The sequence below is a fragment of the Acyrthosiphon pisum genome, chromosome A1 (genome assembly GCF_005508785.2).
Source record: "Acyrthosiphon pisum isolate AL4f chromosome A1, pea_aphid_22Mar2018_4r6ur, whole genome shotgun sequence".
Taxonomy (NCBI): domain Eukaryota; kingdom Metazoa; phylum Arthropoda; class Insecta; order Hemiptera; family Aphididae; genus Acyrthosiphon; species Acyrthosiphon pisum.
In genome coordinates this window covers 63,172,831-63,191,100 of record NC_042494.1, presented here as the reverse complement: position 1 = coordinate 63,191,100, position 18,270 = coordinate 63,172,831, and the positions used below count along the sequence as shown (strand labels likewise).

General features: G+C 28.3%; 1 protein-coding gene across 3 annotated transcripts in view; it reads right to left on the bottom strand.

Annotated features, from left to right (window-relative positions):
* Nucleotides 1-3,791: 3,791 nt before the first annotated feature.
* Nucleotides 3,792-18,270, bottom strand: part of LOC100159277 (delta-1-pyrroline-5-carboxylate synthase) — a 21,194-nt gene continuing 6,715 nt past the window's right edge. For all 3 annotated transcript variants that reach the window (XM_003242609.4, XM_016802223.2, XM_029487367.1), the window contains 9 exons: nucleotides 17,661-17,826; nucleotides 16,480-16,689; nucleotides 16,258-16,409; nucleotides 14,616-14,753; nucleotides 13,429-13,624; nucleotides 13,233-13,354; nucleotides 11,417-11,603; nucleotides 11,248-11,343; nucleotides 3,792-4,401 (listed from right to left, as the gene is read on the bottom strand). In XM_003242609.4, the coding sequence (XP_003242657.1) occupies nucleotides 4,232-4,401; nucleotides 11,248-11,343; nucleotides 11,417-11,603; nucleotides 13,233-13,354; nucleotides 13,429-13,624; nucleotides 14,616-14,753; nucleotides 16,258-16,409; nucleotides 16,480-16,689; nucleotides 17,661-17,826 (1,437 nt within the window). In that variant the 3' untranslated portion in view covers nucleotides 3,792-4,231. The remainder of the gene's footprint in view (nucleotides 4,402-11,247; nucleotides 11,344-11,416; nucleotides 11,604-13,232; nucleotides 13,355-13,428; nucleotides 13,625-14,615; nucleotides 14,754-16,257; nucleotides 16,410-16,479; nucleotides 16,690-17,660; nucleotides 17,827-18,270) is intronic.

The window sequence follows — 18,270 nt, the reverse complement described above, 5'->3', positions numbered from 1 at the left end:
CATATAATTGGGCGGGGGGGGGGGGCATGTTTTTTAGATTTACGATGAAAAAAAAACTCCACGTTTTACGTCCAGTTTATGATTACTACTGTAATATCCGTTTCTAATTCCGTTAACCCGGTTAGGAATAATAATATCAATAATTAATCGTTTTCGGTCTTAACGCGCTGCAATATTGAGTTGGGGCAGTTGGGGCAGTCGGGGCTGTTGGGGGGCATACTAGAGAAAAAAATTACGAGGCGTGCAACAATAATTTAGACTAGACATCGAATAATATATAAAAATAATAGTATAATACCTATGACTATTATACATAATATAATATTGTACCACGTACGAACTGACATTAATCGATTATTTTGTTTTCAAATGATAACTATATACTGCAGTAGTTCTCGTATTATTAGGTGTGATGCATAATCATAGGCGCAAATACGGGGGGGCTTTAGGGGATAAGCCCCCACAAATTTCCATAGCCCCCCCACAAAAAAAAATCCTCCATTTTGTTTTAAGCTTATTCAATATTATCAAAGTAAGGATTTAGCCCCCCAAATCCCAAACGCTATTTGCGCCTATATGCATAATAAATGGGTATATCGATTATTACTGTCCGATTTGAAATATTGAAATATATTGCTCTGTATCGATTTACGCGTAGTGCCTTTAATTTATACGTCACGAAAACTTATATTATTATGTTTTTTAACCGTACAGCTACACACAGATATTTCTGACGGCTATTTCTGTGCAGCAATATAGTAGTGTGTATAGTCGTTATTATAATCGTTAGTAGTTTTGCAGGACTTGTAATAAACATGATTTATCAATACTATAAAACGTTATAACTTATAATATACATTTTGTTTAGACTCGATGAGAACACAATATCCAAAGGAGGATTTATGGTATATGTGGACATGAACTTCGTGGAAACTTCTTATAATGGACAGTCACTTTTTCGAAAATCCCGCAGTTTAACTTGCATGAACTCGGATGTGGTGTATACTGTATTGGTGTGTACAAGGAAACAGATTAATAGACTTAAAAATCGTTTAAATGTATGCGGAAATGCCACTTTTATGTGCATAGCGAAGTTCGGACAAAACTAATGAGACAAACGTGATTTTCGGTTTCGGTCTTTACATAAACTTAAAATACTTATTGAAGTCAGTAAAAACTAAAACAATAAATTGTCTTTATAACAGCCAACCGTTGTCTTGTTTAGTATTTTTGAACGATATAATATAATATTATATTATCGTTTACCTAAGTACAATTATTTATTATTACAGTATAATATCAAAAGGAAAATACAGAAATTGAGAAAATAGTCAAATGCCGTATTTTAAAGACTTAGGAACCAATAGTATGTCATACTGTAATAAACTTGTAAGCTATCAAAATGTATGTAAATTAATCTGCCACTTCGTTATCAAATATTATAAAAGTAGCTGCTTATAAACTATAAACTCATACGCTTAAAATATATAGGTACATAAGATATAATATATATTTTCAAATCGTAATCTATTTCAATAATTATGGTCATAGGTTAGAATTATTGTAATGGTTTAATTTAATGATTTATTTTTCAATGAACTGTATTTGCATTTATAATAATAAATTCAACCGACTAGTCAAACTAATAGTTGTAAAAATACGTGTTTGCATTTTGTTATTTTAAATACATAAAAGGTATCCATCATATTTAAAATAAAATGTTAAGTTCATCCTACAAAATAATTTTTACTTAAATGAAACCATGTTATAATAATATGTACCTATGTTATAACCACCTCAATAAAAAAATTCTCACCTGTTACATTGAATAACTAACGAAATTTGGAACGGAACAAATATTTCATCTAATTAATTGAGAAAGTTCAAAGGAAAATATTATGTTGCATCGTATAACCATTGATTATAAATACTAGTATTTATAATCAATGGTATAACATAATGGATTTAAAAAACCAACAAATTAATATGTATAAGTGTATAATATTTGATGACATTTTGTAAGTAACTTGAATATTTTTTTTTCACTTTTAAGCTTACTATTTTTTACTATTATTTATATCTACTGCATTTAAGAAAACAATTTACATCTAAAAAATATATAACACGCTTATTTTAGTACTTATATATTATTATAATATTGTGAGTGGATTCGTAAACAGTATTTAATTTCTGGGCATTCTTCAAGTGATTTACGCTCAGGGCTGATATAATCTAAAGTTATTTAAAGTGTCTCTAAGCCTTAAGGTGGAAACATTTCATGGGCACAGACCCAAAAGATTTTATCTCAAAATATCAAATTGTACAGGAGAGCAATTTTAAACTTCAAACTGTAATACATAATATCTTAATTCGTAATAAATTACTTAATGACTGTCAAATCTAAAAACTACCTGGCAATATATTTTGTTCTTAAAATTTGTTTTTATTCCAATCAAAATATAATGTAAAAAAACGATAGTAGAGCATTGACAATTTATTAAACTTAAATTAATAAAAGTGGATTTTCCAAAAATCGATTAAGCCCCTATTTTTTCTGACACCTTACCCACTTACCGGTAAAAGCCAATTATAATTATTGTACATTAGATTTATATAAATATATAATAATATGTTAGTCACAATATTGTCAGCGGCAAACGAAATGGGGTGAGCTCCAAGTCAACGCAGGGGATGGTGATTAAACCACTATATTATAAAACATTTTAATTTAAACATTTTTAGTTTACCAACATAGATAATAAATAATAACTACTATTATGCAATTAAATCATTCATCAATTGTGATAAATAAATGTATGATAATAATAAATTTAAAAAAACTGTAATGGAAATAAGTGTGTAATGTAATAAAAAATATCCTGATTGCGATACTGATATTCGCACGATTGTAAATATTTCTTATATAATATGTTTATCCTACATATTTTTCAAATTTGATTTAAAGTTATTTTATCTAGGAATTCAGTTTACATAATAATTTAATAGTTATTTTCATCTTTATTTTTGTTTTTCATATTTTATTGATTCTCTGAATATTTTACTTATTATAATAAAATTGTTGTGTGCTATTTTGCCATTAATAAACGGAATAAAACTTTTTAGTTGTTGGACTATATTAATTAATTTTGAAAACTATAAAGTTTTAAAGTATATAGGTATACATTAAATAAACGCTTACCTTCGGTGTACAAAAACAAGCCACGCCATCTATACGAAATTAAAATTTACACGCGTAAATTTATCATCTACCATACATAAAAAACAACCTTTTGCCTCAAAAGCTCATACATTTTGAAAGCTGAGGCACTTTGTTTCAATTTATTTTAAAAATAATCAAAATTTCATTTTCTATGTTCCTTTTCAAAAATTGTTCAAACCGTCACACTAAAACTGCAAGTTCTAACGTTATGTGAATTCGTTATATAGTAATATAATATAATACATGATAGTGGCTTCAGTCACAAAACGTGTTCTGAAGTCAAGCATCAGTCGGTGTCTCTAGTTCCCGGATGGGTGTCCACAAGGGTTCTAGTGACAACTCCTCACCACTTATACACACGTATTCTAACTAATCATACGATGGCAATTTTTTTGAAAGTTAATAGCTCGTATACGTCGTTATAAATGATCGCATACAACGAAACAGTGAACAAACATTCCAGGTCACTATTGAAATGAGAGGAACCAGAGGGGCATAGAAATGTGCACACTCAGCATTGTTTTGAAAGGATTCATAAGACTACGGTTCGAACAAGGAAAACGATATTCAGTTTTTACTTAAAAATAACAATAATTTAATGATGAAAATAACGTGGAAATTGCGTTATGAAAAGATCTTATACATGCAATTGTTTAGAATGTTGGCGCCACAATATTATAATATTTTATATACATATACAGACATTTAAAAATCTAAATTCTAACAAACGTAATAATGACAATAATAATAATAGTAATAATAATGATTTAAACTAACGTGCACAACAATATCGTATTGTGTCGCGTGTTGGAAAATATAGTACCTATAAAATAGTAATAATTTATTGATTGGAGGGGGTAAGGGGGGGGGGGGTAAACCTTTCCAGTGCAATTATTATTCGTCTGGTTTTCGGAGCTTCCGGACGACGAAAAACATTTTGGCCACCTGTGCGGCAATCGCGTAAAAGAGGCCGCACGCCGCCAGTTTGCGTGTCGAGATCGCAGGTGGTTGCTAGTTGTCGACGGGCAAGTGTTCGTGCACGTATGTCCTGCCGCCGCCTTCTGCGAACTCGGCTGCCGCGTGACCGTCGCCCTTCAGTATCCATTTGGTTGTCAGAAGTCCTTCGACGCCCACGGGACCACGCGCGTGTATCCTGGCCGTGCTGATGCCCACCTCGGCGCCTGAAATCATAAATTATAGGGGAAAAAATGAATAAATTTGTACACATACATGGAAATTCCCGTACATATGGTAATCTCATCCGCTATATGACGTGTGAAATCAAATTCACTTAACTGTAACTACATACAATATTATTATGGAGATTTTGATCCCAGACGTGTGTTTCTACAGTTTCTACCGTATAATATAATATATTACAATAACTATATCGTGCCTGTAGCAATTGTATACCGACTACCCTATTATTCGGAATTCGTATGAACCTTCTGAAAACATAATGCGTATGAGTTTGTCACACAGTTCACTGGAAACCGAGTTTTGCATTTTTTTTTTAAATTAAACCATTTTTTAATCCGTTCAAAATTATATTTGAAATTTTGGATATTAAAAATGTCAAGTTTTAATAAAATTTAAGTAAAATAATTAATTACAAAGATATGTAAAAGAGTCGATTTCAAGTAAACTTCAAGAGTCACGATGAATTAAAATAATATGTTTTCAGACATTTTATTGTGTAGCTATAGGTTAGAAAACACAAAAAACAAAAAATTTATACTTTTAACAAAATAATTAATGTTCGTGAAGAGCGTTATTTACATGATTATGCACGTGTATGAGCGCTCAATTACCATACGATAAGTACCTCTAATAAATTTAAATCCCCTTAAGTTATCGAAGTTAAAATTGATAAAGTGTACAAAATAAATTATAATTTGATCTATCAGTACCAAAATATTATACGCATATAAAAATATTATTTTTTATTGAAAATAAACTGACATTGATAACGTGTGAACGAAATCTCGTTTCAAAGAAAAATAATACATCGCTGAGGTCGTGGCGTTTGTTTACCGTCAGGCTATAACAAAACCACGTTAGGCAGTGAAAAAATTGGCTTTTTGATAGTTTTTAATAATTAAATTAAATAACTGAGTATAATATACTTAGATAATGTAAGAAAAATATAAATAATATTATATAGGTAAAAATTTAGAATTATGAATTTTTGATTTTAATTTTAACGAATTATACTTAATAAATTGTCTTTAAAAACTGGACATTTAATACTTTAATAGTATTTATGGATCTGACCTAGCATTGTTTGCTATGAATCGAGAGCATATAGAAAAATATGCCAACTCTTACAACTTTCCAACCCTAATCATATTAATGTATTATTTCTAAAATACAAAATAATAAAATATTATCTAAAATAATATAATATTGTTGGATCAACAGTAACTACGATTGTAGTATACATTGCGTATTACTAATATTATAGAATATTACGTAAACTATACAATCACCAGTGTTGGGTAGTAATGTAACGGAAGTAACGCGTTACGTAATTTCATTAGAATTATATCTTAGTAACGAAAATGTAATAGAAATTACTTTTGATAAGTAATTTCTATAAAATAATGCGTTACGGTTTCGAATTATTAAGTACCTACCTATTGCCAAAAAAAAAAAAAATATATATGCATAATGCGGGTATTGTTATGTTTACCAATCAATCTTATATGTTTATATATTTAATTTTAACTCGTCACAATTCAGTTTCCAATTGTTTTGACATTTGACATGTCCAATTGCACGGCAAATCACGAGAAAAGTTATTTATTATTAGTATATTTATTATTTATAGTATATTTATTAATTTGATTCCTCAAAATAAGTACCTTCGCAGAATGTTTCCTATGATATCTATTATAGCGTGGACTATTAAGTTATATACGCTCCTATTAACTATACAGGTTTTATAAATAATTTAGTGTTGTACAAAAACTGTTCAATTTGAAAATACTTCTTAGTTATTAGTAATAAGTAATAACTTATAAGTTATAACTATATTTAGAATTTACATTAGAATATAACATTATATTTCTGATAATTAAATAAAATCGAAATATTTAAACATTACACCGTTATAAATCATTATAGCAATATAGCCATTTCACATTTGGCATTTATAAGAAACGGTTTATTTTTATGATTGTAAGTTATAATTGTGTTGTATATATAGGCGCAAATAAGGGCTAAGCCCCCCCCCCCCAAAAAAAAAATTTCCATAGCCCTCCCAAACATTTCCTACATTTTGCTTTAAACTTATTCAATATTATCAAAGTAAGGCCTTATTAGCTCTATTAGCCCTATTAGCCCCCTCAAATCTCAAACGCTATTTGCGGCCTACGGTTCTATATGTATTATGATTTTATTTTCACAAACATAATATTTAATAACACAAATACAAGATTGAGTGCTATTATTCCTTATCAGTCGATCAGTCAACACTCTACAGATAGGTATAGGTATAGTTTTATGTTGTCAGTTTGTGACACAAATACAAAACTATACTATACTATACTATACTTAACTATATAATGATTAATTACTATAAGTAGCTACAATTAATAAGTACTATTTTTTAATAGTCGTAACTCATAAGTAATTACTATTGTAGTATTGTTATGTAAATATGTATTAACTGTACATCTTATTTTTTTCGTACACATTTTTAAAATTATACCTTTTTAGCATAGATAATGTATTTTTATAAAAAGTTACATTATTGCATGCAGAATGATAATTGCCAAGAAATTTGAAAAAAAATATATTAATTTTTTTTTTTTGTAACAGGAAAGTAATGATTTACTTTTCTATTTGAAAAGTAAAGTAATTTCACTACAATTTTATTTGAGTAACGATGTAAAGTAACTTAATTACTTTTTAAAAGTAACTTACCCAACACTGACAATCATTAGTCGCGGGATTTTGTGACTTAGTAATTTATTATATTTTACTGATTGAACGAAATATTAAGAAAAGTCTTTTAATTCTATAAAATGTCAATGTGATTTTGTGATACTGTATCGTATCATTATTAGTTTCGAAATAATATATGAAAATTGTTTCGGAAAAGAATCTTCAAGACTACAGATATAATATTATAGTTAGTCGGACTCCAAATTTTAACACAATATAGATATGGAAACCTTGTTTGTTTACCAGAGCTGTATTTGTGTCAACACAAATACTTGTGTTGTAATATTTTATTTAATGCAATTTCAATAAAAGCTTCTTTTTTTTAAATATAACATATTTTATAAAATATGTATAATATTTGAAACGTTATAATAATACGATTTGATATTTCACTGCAGATAAAAAGTATTCATCTATCTCGCGGACAATAATTTTATTCTTTTAAATTTGTAGTATTATAAGTACGTTTGTAACTCCTGGGTATTTTCCCACGTGAGAAGATTTTTTTTTCCGATGAAAATAATTCTATGAATATTGTATCATAAATCGTTTTAGGATAATAGTTTTTACTTTTTATTAAGATTTTTTTCTCTAGACTTGTTTTACTTTGAAATCAATAAATAACGGTTTTTTTTAACAGTTTTATATCTAACGCATAATGCTATTTAAACACGCCCCAATATAAAAATGTTTAAGCAATTTTTATTAAATTAAGTTGTGTCTGTGATGTCTATACGATTTTTATTTTTTTTTAATTTCTATAGTTGAGCAACGTCCATAAACGACCCTCCCACACAATCTATAACACATTACCCGATGAACATAAATATTGTTATTATTATTATTAATATCACATTGGATACCATACGATGGATTTGCGTAACTCGCTATTTATCGTTTATATGTGTACAAAATATCCCTAAGCTATACGCATCGTATAATATACAAACATACAGCTATACAATACACACGCGATTTATATAGCATTATTATTATTATGCATAATAATAAATTTGTATTCGAAAACTTTATCCTAGTATGTACGTTTTGTGGGATTGTGGGATTATTATTAATTCTTAACCCCGCGAGATTGAAAAATCTACAAAAATATTCAAATATTGAAACGGACAAAAAGATTTGAAAAAATTAATAATTTCACGAAAAGTAAAATATAGATAACAATTTTGATAAATGCAATATTAAATTAAATTTTCTCGAAGGACTTTTATCGGTCCCAGGGTATATCCCACGTGCAGCATTTTGTATTTTTAAGCTTTCCTAAACACGATAAATAGGAAATGCCGATTCCCAAGATGAATGCAATTTTAAAACATTTATTTTATCAAACGATGTATGTATTATGTATTATATTATGTTGGTTTTTTCATTATAAAATTCCCGACACTCTTAAATTGAATTACGTAGTACGAAAGAATCACTTAATTAATCTACGCTATTATACTGCATACATAAAAAATTTATTACATTTTTAATAAATAAAGATTATTATTTTTTTTTTTTTTGCACGGAAAAAGTAATTATGAAAATATCATGTTTAACGTTTAAGCTGAAATATCAAAGTACTGATAAATTATTCTCGTCTACGCGTTGCTTGTACCTACTTAATAACTAAATAAAATATTGAATTTAAAATTTGTAATTTTATATTGCATATAATAATGTACCTATAATATCCTTATAATTGTATAATTTTATTCTTTTCAATTTTACTTAATAATATATTAAGTACAGTTTATATTTTTCACTATCTCCATCAACAAAATGGTAGGTAACCTGAAAACTTGTTATCCCATATTTAATACAATTTGTGCCTAATATTTTAGATTCTGAGTGGAGTGATAAACGTATTGATTTTACAATTATGTGCTTATGTTTCTTGTCTGTAAGACACGGGATGGTAGAATATTTGTAGAATATTGGGCCCTAGTGGGTCATAGTGGAACCGGTCTCGATAGCAGGGTGTCACCTGAGAATTCGGATAATCGGCGTATTCTTTTGATGGACAGTATATAGTCAACAATTTATAAAATATTCAATTTGTATACCAAAGACTAACACGTGTAATGCAAGGTTCCTCATAAGTAATACGTTTTAATTATTTTGTCTTAGAAATATTTATGAGAGCTCGATATTTTTATTTATATTATTATATTTCACTATACGAAAATACATACTTTTCAAAATATTTAAATTGATTTTAAGCTATTGCCTATTTATAGTTTATACCATACTACTAATAGGTAAAATAAATGTTTATAATATCAACATACGTATAATATGACGAAATATACTAAGTCACATGTTATGACGACAGATCCTCTCCACCCTGAATCTTTTTCGGTAGACAATTTAAAGATTTATTTTGAATTCAAAGTTTAATACATCCGTTACAGTGACCTTACTATATCGACGAAGTACATTCGACACCTACTGCACAGCAGAGTTGTTTCGTATTTGCCCGCTTTTTCGTGCTGTGTGTAATCATGGCGTATTTTTATTAACATTACGCGCCTACCTATTTCTTTTCATGTCTATATCATATTAATTCTCATGACCCGAAACTTTCAAAACGGTCTTAGTTACCAATTAGATTAAAATGTCAACAACTTTAGGAGCTCACTGTAATTATTGTCGCCAACAGCACCATACCCATTAACAGAAGATATCATTAAATAGATCCTTCTTATTAAAGCTTTTGATATAAATTATCAGAATCTAAAATACCATACTAATTATAAATTGTAAGACATACAAGTCAAACATTAAAATATTCAGTATTATAACAGTGGAATTGAAGATTGCACTGAAAATTGGAACCGAAAATTTGAAAGTCGATAGGTAGATACATAATTCAGTAATATAAATAAATTAAGTGGACGTCACACCCGCATGTATTGTCATCATCTTACACACTGACACTGACAACATAGCAAACTCTCGTTTGCCAGTTTTAATAGTGTACTGTCGGTTTTGATATTAGAGTGAATTGACCTATTATCAAACTTTTAGGTAATAACATTATCTGTATTATCTCGTTGATTCTTTACGACATTTTAATTTTTAAGTAAGTTATGAGCATTTTTAAATATTAATGTTTTACATACTTGTAACTCACTTAAGAATTAAAATATCGTAAAAAACTAACGAGAGAACACAGATAATGCTGTAACTTAAAAGTTGGATAGTGTGTAAGACGGAGACGACACATGCGGGTATGACGTTCTCCTAAGTATAAAATATGTAATGATCAATAATAAATCTAACATAGTAGTACGGTAAGTCGGTAAAACTAAAACCACGTGTTTGAACCCAATAAATTTAATTAGCCTCAACGTTATACTTAATGAAACCAAGCAGTTAATTGCTCCTTGTAATACACTCTCTGGTACCAACAAACTTAACAAACAATTTGGGGATAGGTCGTAAATTTCGTGGTCTATTTAAGGGACTGACACCGCTTCAGTCACCCACACACATCCTACACTCTTATATTTTGTACCTACGTACTTAAATATGTTTTCAAACGTGAGTTTTTCTTACCAAGTCTTCTCATTCACTCATCTCTGGAAATATAAAGAGATCCTTTTTAACGAAGTTACTGTTAGACAAACAGTCTTTAGTGGAATATTACTTGAACTACCAAAACCATTTTTAATCTACTATACTATAATAATATATAGTATACCTACCTACGCCACAACATGAATCAACATAAGCATAACAGTTGTTTTCACCGAGTCAAACAAATTTCATGTAATGACATCTTTTGAACATTTGTTAGTCACTATAATAGTCATTGTTAATTAAGTGGCTTCAGGGTTTATTATTAAATTTTCTTTTTGTGAAATCAAACAGTTTTTAACTACATTTGTTAAACCTCAACAGTATTTACGCAAATATACAATAATATGTATATTATATTATGTATTATTTTCTAATTTTGGTTAAACTTGTACAATAGATAACTGCATTCATACTTAAAAATTAAAAAATAGATTTACCTACGACCATACTTAAGGATTTTCAAAAAATAATAAAATTCAAAACATAAAACTTACCCAAACCAAATCTAAATCCATCTGCAAACCTTGAGCTAGCATTATGGAATACACAAGCACTATCAACGTCTCTTTGGAATTTCGTAGCGGCTTCGCCTGTTGTCAAAAAAAAAAACATTTGATGCCATTAATTCGAATAGCTTATTAATATAAATATTCTAAAACCTACTGTTTTCAGTAACGATCACTTCTGTATGACCACTTCCATATGTATGTATGTGGTTAATAGCAGAGTCCATTCCAGAGACCAATTCAATTGTACAAGCAAGCTCGCCATATTCGTGTTTTAGAGATTTAGCTCGGGGTGGCCCAAAAGTTAAACGTGATGATAATTTTGGACCGGAAAATAGTTGCACCTATACAACAACAAAAAACATAATAAGTATCTAAATTAAATCTTATAGAAACCATACACTAGTATCTTTATTATAAATTAACTAAAAAGTAGTAGTTTTAACATATATTGCATCTTACAATATTTGCATAAATAAAATCCAATGTAAAAAATGTAATTTTGAGTACAATGAATTGTATTTTCTATAATAATGTATTGTCAATAAAAAATAGTATAAACAGATATATTAAGTAATATATAATTTATTAAACGGTTAAATATATGTTAAGTATTTCATAAATTATATTCATTTTGAGTGCATGGAATACCATATAAAACTCAATCAATGAGTTTTTTTGTACTGCTTAAGGAGAGTTCTGGGGCGATACAAACTTCTGTTTTTCAATAAGAGAACACCCTTTTTTACTGTAAATTATTTGGTGGATAGTTTTTTTGAAAATTTTGATGTAGGTACCTCATTTAAAATTCGAATGAGTAGCTAGTTTCTTATTAGTTATTCAAATTATTGTTCTAAGGATAATATTCCTTAAAAATGGTCTTACAAAAATATAAAATAGACATAATATTTAAACTGTCTAGTATTTATTATATTTATAAACCCATTACCATGGACCATTTATTCTTACAACACAAAGTTAAATAACTCAAAAACTATTCGTACGAATTTCGATTCTGATCCGTAAAATTTTTGAGAAAGTTATCCGCTGACTACAAATGAAAATGGTGGTATTCTTATTTGATAAACAGAAATTTTTACCTATCTCCACAGGATTAAAGTAGGACAAGTAGTACAAAAAATCTCAAGAATTTGAAAATATGAGCTTTAAGTATATTTTAAAATTCCGAAAATCAGATTTTAAATCACTGCATTATTGAAGAGTCAAAAGGGGGGTGAGCATATTTGGTGTATCACCCTGTATAAAATCTAAAAGTTATAAATAATAATAAGTGGCTAATACTAACTGCGATAAAGTACAAGAAGTAGACGAAAATTGTCAAATGTGAATCAATATGCTAAAATTAACTGAAATGAATAACTTTGCCAAACGGACTTTTAGTAATGTATTCTATTTTCACTTGAACAATATTGAGAAAAGAATAATATACTTTAAACTTAGGTCTAATTTAAAATTACGATTGTTCATGTTAGAGTAGGTATAATGAATACAATTTAATAACAATATATTGATATGTGCAAAAATACAATTTTCTATTTATGTTATTAAAATACGTTATGTAACACTCTGCGGTTTAAATATATTATACAATGTTCGTTTTAAAAGTGTTAAAGTTTTTCAAACACTTAATGAAAGCTATATACATTGGAACATTAAGTTATAATTTATTATTATAAAGTATACTAAATTGTTTTCGATTATCTTGTTATAGCTTCTACTTTCTAAGATACTATCCGAAAATATGTTATTGTATTTTCTAATCGTGTTAGTTTTAATATTATGTAATAACTATAAAAATTGTTATTGAGTTTCACCTCGTTGAAATTTATAATAAATAATTAATAATGTAACACAATCCAGAAAATAAATATAAAGTGTTATTATAAGTCTATATTGTCTAATTCATATTAAATTAAACTGCACGGGTTAAATAATAATTGTTTTCCACTTACATTTTCTTTCTTTAACATATCACAGACTTCATTGAAAAACGGTCCTCCAAACAAATCTTCGTGGATTAAGAGTGTTTCCATTGCGTTGCATGCGGCTGGGTAATCGCACTTGGAGTCACGAACTATAATATTGTATAAATTGAAGTTTTATGTATAAATGTTTACACTAATAATTTTACAAAAAAAAAATACTTACTTATAGTCAGAGCTTTTTCCAAGTTGGCATCCTTGTCTACGTATACGTGGCATATTCCTTCGGCGTGCCCTAATACGGGAATGTGAGCACATTGATCCTGAATACTACGGACCAAATCACTGGATCCACGGGGAATAATAAGATCAATGTGGTTATCCATGGCTAATAAATCGCTGATTTCTTCCCGAGTCGACACCTGTTTCATAAATTATTGACTGAATTATATGAATTAATTTGGTTACTATTATGGTAGTTCATTTGCGTCGCAAAAGTTAAAAAAAAAAAAAAATATTTTAAAATATTTAATATGTTATTATGTGAAATGCGCTAACTAATAAAAATTAAACTAAATAATTTATATATAAAAAAATCATGACTAATTTAGAAAATCGTATAACATATCAATATATCATACGTTAGTTTTGTATCATTTTCGTCCACCTTTATAATTTAACTATACTAACTCCGTTGTTGTACATTTTGTCATAACTTTTTGTTGCAACGTTGTCATTGTCTACATTTGATAAACATTTTAAAGTTTACTAAATAATGTACACTATCAGTTTTAAGCACCAATTAAATAAAAAAGATTATGTAATCATTTTTTACCGAAGAAAAAAATCAAATCTCCTCCAATTTACTTGATATGTTTAGAATTGAAAAATGTCTATGTCAAAACTTTGGTTTTGTGAGTTTGCAAATCATTACTCAAGTACATGGAATTTCAATTCTTGAAATACAAAATAAGCAAACTAGACGAGCTTTCGTAAACTTTCGTGTTCCGGCTGATTTGTTGAAGGTTATTACTTATTAACAACTAACAAGTGTTCACCAAATACTTTAGGTGAATAGTTGGATTTTTACAACTCTTTAGAAAACTATAAATTATTTTATGTTCCAAATGCAATGTGTTCTAAAATGTAGTAGGTACTTGGTAGTAAAAAAAAATTTGGAGATAAATATTATATTATGATGGTTATGAAATTAATAAGTAAATTTTGAATATTTCGGATACTTAAATACAATTTTAAACATCCCAATTAAAGCGCTTAAACAAGTGCCCCACACCCTTTGCACAATATTAATAAGTTTTACTGGTGAATTCGCAAACGTCCATTTTGGAAAACACTATTAGTTATATTTTTCGTATAGTGACATGTCGAGAAACACGACTGTGAATAATTTACCAACGATATAGCGTCCTGGGCACCGACCGTGGCCAATGCTTCTTTGACTACATCCATGAGTGCTTTGTTGCTGTGCGACGCCTCTTTGCCTCCTTTCAATAAAAGTCCATTTGCCGAGCTCAGCGCCAAAGCAGCTACCTGCGGACCCACAAAAGTCATTCATAATAACATTTTACATTATTCGAGTGTTGAACACAGCGGGCGGGAATGGGGTGGCAACATTATATAATAAATTATTATTGTTCGGTGCACTAAAATTTACGCATTACCCATTAAACGCAAAACACCCTTACACCGTCATATCCAATGTGTGCAATGAGAAGATGCTTATTATTTTCCTTTCAATAACATATTTTATACGGCTGTATGCGTAACACACGATAAAGAGTTTGATAAAATTTTGTTTTCAGCGGATTCCGTTGATTTAGTTTAAACTTGTTACTGGTTTTAAAAATCAATATCAAACATTTGAAATACTAATAATTATAATAATATATATGCGGTGTATAGGTTTAAAATAAATATTGAGGAAAAAAATATGTTATTGATTTTAATATGATATATTATTCGAAAAAAGAACAACTACCGTTTGTACATTACGAATAATTTCATTAAATACAATATACGAACAAATTTTAATTGAAAATTCAAATACAAACTAATATAAATAATAAATATATATTATGTGTCGATGTATGACCTTTTAAATTGGGACTTTGTTTTATTAATTAATATCCTCTATCATGTAAATCTGTCATATTTTATTTTTGTTTTGTGAAAGAGACATTGCTTACAAAATATAATACACGAATAATCTTATTGTTGTGTTGGTAATTTACAGTGATGTCAAACTTTCCATGGACTGATAACTAAACATTTTTTTTTTTTGTCTGTTAAGTTTATTTTAAATGGTTAATAGAAATGTAAGGGCTTTATAATAATAGAAAAAAATGCATAGCATCTATTTAAAAATATAACTTTTCTCTTCATACCTAGTGCTATATCTATCAATTAATAGCATTAAACAGCCATGTTGAAATTTAATAACATAAATATTATATAGCAAATATCTTGACTAAAGATTCAATTTATATAGTTCATACTGGATATATAGACATATATAGAAAATGTTAAAATATTAAAAATAAATAAATATGTTTCTCAAAACTGATTCGAATTTGATTATAAAATTAATTTTCTTTGAAAAAGTTCAGAAACTTATGTAATAAAAATCAAATAATATTTCATTACTTTGCTGAACTTGCGTTCATTAAAATTTTTATGGGTTGTTATAAGATTGTTTTTTATAAATCATCAACATTTGTTATAAAAAAATATTTCATCACAACCCACATTTATATTTTCATTTATTAAATAAATTCATAAGACTGTATTTGATAACACCAAAAGCAACATCAGGAATATCCAGGAAATTAATCTTTATTTTTCCCTGTACCAACTTCTGTATTCTGTATACTTTCTCTATAATATGTCTTTATTATATCCTTTTAACCTACTTTATTTATTTTTCAAAACTAAGCATAATATTGTATCTTACAAAAATGATACGGATAAATTATATTTTTCTCTCACTCTTTCTCATTAGTTAATATTTTAATTCTAAGATTTAAAATATATTTACCTGAGGCAAACAATCAGGCCGAGATTCAAAAATGACAAGAAGAACACCGATGGGAACTGTGACTTGAGTTAAATCTAAATTCTCTGAAATCTTGGTCCTCTTTAACACCTTTCCAACATTTGTGTGACTAGTCTCGGCAATTTGTTTAAGACCTGCAACAAGATTTATTAATTCAAATAATTTATATTATATTATTATAGTTTACCGTGAAATTAATCTTACCTATGGCTAGGCTCTTAAGTTTAGCCGGTGTCAGAGATAATCGGCTGATCAAAGGAGCAGCTGTCCCTTCCTTGGTAGCTATTGCTATATCTTTTTCATTTGCGTCCAAAATAGTTGCCTGTTTGCTTATTAACAACTCAGCTAATGCATATATTGCACTTGCACGGTCTGCAGCTGGTAACTTTTGCAAGATACGACTCCCGTAACGTGCTGTAGAATGATTAAATAATAGACATTTATTTTTATTGTGATATATTTGAATCGTTCATAAGTTCATTTGTATAGTATATTATTTATAAAATGAAAAAAATAATTATCTTTGACAAATTATTCATTCTAACGTTTGAAATAAATATCACGATTGACTTATCACTCCCTACTCGCTTTACTCATCCACTCTGATCGCTCCAATTTCCGATCACCTGTTCATTTTTATTGAATTTCTATTGGTTATGGATACCAAATACTTTGTGTTAAATACAATTTTAATACCATAACCTTGGATTTATACCATGTTAGAATAAAGCAATATTCTAAATTAAAATGTTAGCAATTTAATTTAATAATAAGATTTTTGTTGCTACCTAATAATGTATAATAGCTATTGACTACCTAGACAGTGCCTAATTAATGCAAATGTTAGATTTGAATATAAAGCTATACTGTTACGTACTGCAGTAAGCGATATATTAATTTAACATTAAGTTATTTCATTATCTTCCACTGTGAAATCAGGATAATTTAAATTAATATATAAGTAATATATTTGTTTTATGTCTATCGAAGCAAATTCAAAATGTATAGGCGATAAGTGATATATCTCCTAGATATATACTCAATTTATTTACCGTTTATTTAATAAAACGCTTAGGTAGACAATTATTTACTCAATGATTTGATTGGTAATTATAGATAAAACCTAATATTAGCACAGAGTGTTATTCAATAATTTTATTAGACCATATTGTAATTATTCTGATATCTATTAATCATAAAAAAATAATACAGGTACTGTAAGATAATAAATAATACAACGTGTAATTAAGTCTTGAGCACTGCTATTTAACAGTCAACCGCCACTCGTCTGAGCACTTTATATGCAGACTATATTTATTCGATTAATAGTATTGATATTCATTTTTATGTAATTTTGATGTTTGAAAAAAAAAATTCCAACGTACCATTTTCAGCTAGTGTTTCAACTGGAGTGGCATTAGCAGTTGGGGCATTGGTGAAAAATGTTCCGATTTTTCTGCCGAGCACAATCGACTTAATAGCTTTTTCTTGCATGCCATTACAGATAACTACAGAAACTCCTCTGTTCAACGCCCACGTGGCCGCTTGTACCTAAAACGATAATATTTGCGTGACTCATTATTTACAAATGGAATGTTTTGACTTGGTGAACCGACAAAAGGCGTCCCCTTGGAATCATGTAAACAACTCATGTAATGCATGCATAATAAATATTATATCAAATATAGGGCCGCATTAAAGTTGGGTCCCGAAATTAAAATACCTATACTAGTTGGTTCTAGGATTTTCTTCGGCGAGTACTACACTAAACGTTTTTCTTCCCATTTTAACAGATTTAGCCACTTAAAACTGTATATAATCAATTTTTGACCACAGGTAGGTATGGTTAAAAATGTTTTTTTCCCAAAAAAATATAAATTATTAGATTTTACAATCTATAACATAAATACGTAGTACAAAATAATATTAAAAATTCGTATTATACGTAGTTTGTAAAATATAAACTAATATTTAAGAGAACGTGATACCCGCATG